General features: G+C 39.6%; 1 protein-coding gene across 1 annotated transcript; it reads left to right on the top strand.

The window, feature by feature from the left end:
* Positions 1-2,802: 2,802 nt before the first annotated feature.
* Positions 2,803-6,570, top strand: LOC122131285 (complement C1q-like protein 2; the record flags this gene model as incomplete). Its single annotated transcript, XM_042706154.1, has 5 exons — positions 2,803-2,920; positions 4,809-4,889; positions 5,232-5,327; positions 5,526-5,660; positions 5,885-6,570. Coding segments are annotated over 5 exons (717 nt in total), but the record flags the coding sequence as incomplete, so codon positions are not given.
* Between the last annotated feature and the right edge of the window lie 202 nt (positions 6,571-6,772).

Raw genomic sequence — 6,772 nt, 5'->3', positions numbered from 1 at the left:
GTGTGAGTAGGAACCTCAACATGCTGCTGCAGGCCAAGACACTCAAGCATACTCAGGAAATCTGCTGCAAACTGACAAGAGGGATTGTCAACATGGATATTTAAATCACCAACAATGACAATGTTAGTTGAACAAAGTAGGCTGTATATCAGAGTGAGGTAAGCAGATCACTTATCTCAGGTAGAAAAGATGGGTTAGGTTTTGGAGGACGGTATATTAGAAGCACTGTCATGGAGTATGGAGGTTTGTATCTACTACAGTAACCATTCAGTGTCAAAGGACTAAGCCAAGATTTAAATGTGCAAATGAGGGATATTTCTATGGTCCACTGCCATACTGACAAAACATCTAAACATTTTGACCTGCAGTGTTTAAACAATGCCAAAGGGACTTTTCATTTTGGGGGCACTGTCTATTTGTATGAGAAAAGGAATTAGTTTTGACTGATGAGTTGTCTGTTTTGGGAGAGATATGACCTTTTGCAGGTGTGCCATAGTGTTTTGCTAAACCATCTAGGTTGTTTTGGCAAATGTATTTAAAGCTTTGAGAATTTTTTTTCGAGAGAGAGATGAGCCACACCAATCGAGAAGGAACTTTTCAGTTCTTCATAAAGCTTCATAAATTGCAAAACAAAGACAATGGAGGGATTTATAGATAAATATTAGTAACAATACAACAGTTATTCTTACAGTAACTTTCTAAAAAGAGGCAAAAAATGGCCGCTGTATTGGCAAAACCGATATAACACACAGCCTCTTGTCCCAAGAATTAAAAAATGCTCCGACCTTAAGATGTAATACAATCATTCTGTGAAGTTTTTTTAAGGTAATGTGCAGTTACTTACCTCCCCCACTTTTTGACTTGCATATATTTTAGACCCTACCAATCTTTTGAATCAATAAACCAATGTTATTTACTGAAATGGCACTAAATAGGAAAGATTCCTAAGTTTCCAAAAATGTAAGGAATCATACTTTGTGATTGTGTCTGTGTGAGGGACCAGGTGAGAGGTCACTCCACGTTATTGGGATGTGGGCGCCTTGACTTAGTGGTGAAGTGGGGAAAAACAGTGCAGGAGATGGTGGCTTTCGTATAAATATATATATATGTATTTATGTACAACATCACAAAGGGGACTCTCTTCAGTAACCCCTAAACATGTGCCCACAAAACAAACATAAATAATAACACAGACAGTACCCACAGTAACTCAAGTAACATTGCACCCTGGGCGTCTGCTTGGCCCATTTAGGCCCAATACCTGCAAAATCCACCATCTCCTGCACGTTTTCCCCCACATCAACACCAAGTCCAGTCGCCCACATCCCAATAACGTGGGGTGACCGCCTCGGTCCCTCACAGTCTGCTATACATTAAAAGGGTGTGAGGCAGTAACACTACACGGTCGCCTGTGCACATAAAGGACGGGTATATATTTAATATTTATTGTATATTAAATATATACCCGTCCTGTATGTGCACAGACGACCGTGTAGAGTTTAAAGTTTAGAGTTTATTTAGAGTTGCTTCTGAAAGCATGGCACCATCCACTCTGTGTGTCTCTGTGCTGCTGGTGCTGCAGATTCAGCTTGTCATCATGAGAGAGGCTCAAACTCAGGACCCTCCAGCCCTCCACTGCCCAGCCCTCACTGGAATTCCTGGCACCCCTGAGCACTGGGATCTTTGTCAAAAGGAATGTTTTCATGTTGTGCTCCTGTGTCACTTTAGAATTACCAGCTCAATGTTGAAAGACCACCTGGGGGCCTTTAGGCATGGATAAGGGAACTGTGGTTGGGCACATAACCATGGCTACCTGATTTGATGGATACTCATCTTAGACCAAGGAGACATCAGAGACAGTAATTTATATAGCAACAATGTATACACCTTCCTCTACACCACATGGTCTCACCAGAAGTAAAAGCATAACATACAGTTCCCAGCACAGGGAATGGGTGGGTCAGTTCAGTTAGTAATATAGTGCCCCCTAGTGCCCTCTGACTTATACACATATAACTGTGGTTACACACTTCACATTGTATGTCATAGTTGTTTTGCAAAATATGTCTACGGTTAGCTGCTTGACATTCAAAAGGCCAAGGCTTAGGCCTATGCAACACATCTAATTTTAATGCAGTTACCATTTACAGACCACACTATTCCACTATTCACTCACTCAGTCCTGTTTTTTCATTCTGTTATATGTATTTATATGTGCATGAAAATGCATGAGATGGCATCTACAAGAGCCATATTTAACACACTTTTACATCTGAAGTAGAAACAAAAAAGTTCACCTTTCAGAGGTGACCACAATTTTAGGCAATAGGAATGGATCATAGTCTATTATCCTTGTTAGCTATGAGTGCATAAATGTAAACCTTTGTGCATATTGTCCTCTTAAAATACAGACCACAAACTGGTATGTACATTGGCACTGGCCTTGAGAAGCCACTCTGTCAGCGTGGCAGATGCCCATTCTCAGCTTTCCCAGGGGATTATGTCCTTAATTTTCCATTACTTAATGTATGAAATATTAATGATCAGGCTTTTCATGAACTTGTTGCATAATAAGTAGATAGTTTCTTACGTAGTAATAAGTAAATAGTTTCTTATGTTGCTATTCACGAAAGGATTTCTCAATAAGTGTGTGTGTGTGTGTGTGTGTGTGTGTGTGTGTGTGTGTGTGTGTGTGTGTGTGTGTGTGTGTGTGTGTGTGTGTGTGTGTGTGTGTGTGTGTGTGGTGGGTGGCTGGATATGTGTGTGTATTTGCATGTCTACTTCTCCATATGTGTATGATACATTGAATTATTGTCCTCGGCAGGTGAACAAGTCCAGGGCCCTCCAGGCAAAATGGGTCCTGCTGGTCCAATCGGCTCAGATGGTCCTAAAGGAGAGAGAGGGGATCCAGGAGCACCAGGTAATAAAAAGAAGAAAATCATCAATTTGTAGATATAACTCTGAATTCACTGTGCTGTAAGTAGCTCCAGGCTAAATTATTACTTGAACAGGACACATTTTTAGAAGGTTGGTGGCAATGTTTTGCAATTGGAAATATCCTTAACTGATTTCTGTATTCCTCACTGACATGAGTGAGTGACAACATCATTATTAATGCGCTGTCAGAGTTCAAGACTCTCAAAGACAGACTCTTCCTTATGGAGAAAGGTAAAATGACATAACACTGCATTCCTGATCTATTCATATCATACCTTAAACTCAATACAGAGCATACTGCTGCAAATCTCACACATTCTCTTACAGCCTCAGGTTTCCGCACTTTCAGAAAGGTTGGGCTGAAGTATTATGTGACTGATGGGCTTCTAGCTACTTTTGATGAGGGCATGAAGTTCTGCCCGGATGCTGGAGCCTCACTTGTCCTGCCGAGAACAGTAGAGGAAAACCAAGCGCTGGCAGAGGTGCAAAGTTTTCCCTCCCTCTCACCCATTCATTGGAGCAACAGACAGGAAGCATGAAGGAAACTTTGTCGACATGGAAGAGAAGTCTCTGACTTTCACTAAATGGGGCCCTGGGGACCCAAATAACCGAAAAGGGGTTGAAGATTGGATTATTACTTATGTGACAGGTGTTTGGATTGATGTCAGCTGTGATTCTAGATTTCTAATAGTGTGTGAAATGACAAACTGATGAAAACTTAATTGATGAGCTGTAACATCTACACTCATGAGCTGCTTGTCAATTCCCTATCAGCATGAAATAAAATACTTTCTGTCAATTTAACATTTGCTAATATACTACAACATTTACTGCGAACACTGGATAAATACCGGTCTGAAGGTTGCAACCCTGTTTTCCACCTGGAGCAGGGATTTTCAGAGAGCGTATTCAACACAGATTCTCCTCCTTTTGGGTTTTTCCCAGTATATGTATACACTGGACTCTGCCATACAATTAGATTGGCTATTGAGCTCAAATATCAATAACTTTTCACCAGAATTACAGACTGTGCCTGTATGTTTGGATGGTCATAAAGGAGAAAGATGTGGATGGACCCAGGCTAAATTACAGGCAAATAAAAGATCAGAGGATTTGCACTTTTGCACTTTAACTTTGCTTACATTTTGAAAGACTTTTGCCCTTTGTCCTCTGGTTTTTGTTTGACTGTTTGCCTCTAAAACACACAAATTAATACCAGAGGTATACATCCACCAATGTTTGTGAGAGCCATTTTTCATCTGAATACTATATATCTGAGGCCATTGTTGAAGAGGTTGTATTGTCCTTAACCAGAGTCAAGCAAAAAGGCTATGAATGCCACCTTTGGGAAACCTGTGGAGAGTGGAGAAATGTAATGGCTTAATCAATTTACTATTCTTGAATGCACTTACCTCCAAGCTCAGCTTAGAATATTTTTTTTTAAGTTTAATACATTTCACACATCATGGTGTTTGCTATACTTAACACACATTTTAAACAAAGACTGCACATAATCTGAATATAATTCAGTAGTGTAAATCATTTCAGCAGTTTGTCAGACTACCATGATGGTTATACTGATTGTTGGTTTTCTTCACATATTTTTCATTCTCATATTGCTTTGATCCTTGTTTAACTTTGAGCGGTGTAAATCTTGTAAAATTGTGCTCTATTGGCAAATTCCTGAACTTTGGAAAAATCAATGAAAATGCTAGGCTTATAAAATGAACCCTGTCTGAGATCATACACATCAGTGCAAATGACAACGAGGATGAGGATTGTTCTGTTGCTGATCCCTCTGGGCTGTATATGTGTCACACACGCTCAGGATGTCCTGAAGCCTTGCCTAAACATTAGCAATCTCCTCACAGGTCTGGAGGATCTGAAAAACATGGAGGCCAGGCTGAACGCCACTGAGAAGCTGGTGGAAGAACTGAAACAGCAGAACACAGGTACAGTGCAGGGGACGAGTGAGCATGCATGTTGATCTAGCCACATGTAATAGCTACTTTTGAGTATTACAGACTAAATGAAACTTAGTACGAAACATTTGTTTAAAAAACACGCGTGAGTGGTGTATTCTATGGCTCAACATGATTTCGACAAACATTTATGAAACTATTTAGGCCAATGTAATCTAGATGTTTACAGTTTGTAATGCCTTGTGCCTTAAATAATAAAATGTAGACCAATACAGTCTAGATGTTCACAGTTTGTAATGGCTTTTCAGATGCTCTTGAAACAGAGACAAATCAGCTTAACAACTTTATTTCACACGACATCAACTTTTACAGATTTAGTGGATGAGCTGCAGGTTCTGAGAAGCATGGAGGCCCGACTAAATAGCACTGAGGACCAGGTGAAAAAACTACAAAATAGTGGTAATGAAGGTAAATAAAGCATAAACATGCTAATAAACATGTGTCCCCTCATATAGCCAAACCAAACTAACTCACCCCACCAACTGATTTACCCTACTCTCAGCAGATATCTTCCATTCAGAAAATGCAACAGTGTATTGCACCACTCGACACCATTGTAAAAGTAGATATAAGGCGTTTGACTGCTACATTTCTCTGTCTGCCCAGGTAACACAAAGGTGGCATTCTCAGTCTCTCTGTACAAGTATGGAAAAGGATTCACAGGACCCTTCGACACTGACACCATTGTAGTGTTTAAAAGGGTTCTCACCAACTTCGGTGATGCATACAACCCACTAACAGGTATGTAGTGAAGTCTATACTATACTTAAAGTCTAAACATTTAACAGAAATCAATGCCTGGATGGTGAATAATTAAGAAATGTATGTAATTAATAATAAACTGTCAATGAAGCCACTATGCAAGGGTTTATGACAATATCAATTTGATACTGACAACACAGTTGCACAATGTTTATTCATTGGAATGAAGCATTCATCATTTGAATGGAAATCATTTATCACAGGAAGATTCACTGCCCCGGTGGATGGGGTTTACTACTTCAGTTTCACTGCATTCGGATTCGGTTCTTCAATTCTAATGGGCACGGCACTGTACAAGAATGAAGAGCTTGTTGTGTCTGTGTATGAATATCAAAGTGCTGGAGATGACCATGAGTATGGATCCAATTCAGCTGTGCTGCAGCTTAAAGCAAACGACACCGCGTACATTTACCTGCCCCAAGGCCGCAAGGTCTACGATGATGATGTGGGACGCACCACTTTTGCTGGATACCTGTTGTGGACATTGTGAACTGAAAAATAGAGAACTTGAGGCAGTGTTTTGACATCTCTTAATCAGTTGACTAGTTTGGGAAAACTTGATTTTTGTGTCATCGTTATTAATTGTGCTTGCTTCTTACTAACAACTGTTTGATTTAAACTGTTTATGTAAAAAAATATATTATTTGTAATATCCTGCTAATTGTGATTCTATTTCAATTTTTTTTTATTATGTGTATTATCCTGCTAATTGTGATTCCTTTGGTTGCTCCATACTTCTATGTGAAACTGAATTCTTTCACATAGATGTACAAATGTCCTGCGATTCATTCAGCAGACACTCAGAATGAGGCATTAACTGTGTTTCCTACATAGGCAGATGCAGTTGCTGTAATATAAAAACGTTGACCGTAATAAAATGTAAGGCCTATTTTCTGCACTGTGTTAAACGTCTAATAGGAATTAACGAGGTCTTACTTTCCTTGAGCTTGTGATCTGTTACTTCATGGTTATCCTCTGCCATCTAGTGGGCAATTATTTTACAAACATATTGGTGCTGCTTCTTTGCAGTTACAGGCTTAGTAAATACACATTATACATTAACACCAGAAATACCCTGCCTATAAGGTATT

This window comes from Clupea harengus, unplaced genomic scaffold, assembly GCF_900700415.2.
Source record: "Clupea harengus unplaced genomic scaffold, Ch_v2.0.2, whole genome shotgun sequence".
Classification (NCBI taxonomy): domain Eukaryota; kingdom Metazoa; phylum Chordata; class Actinopteri; order Clupeiformes; family Clupeidae; genus Clupea; species Clupea harengus.
This window is presented reverse-complemented; position numbering and strand designations above follow the sequence as displayed.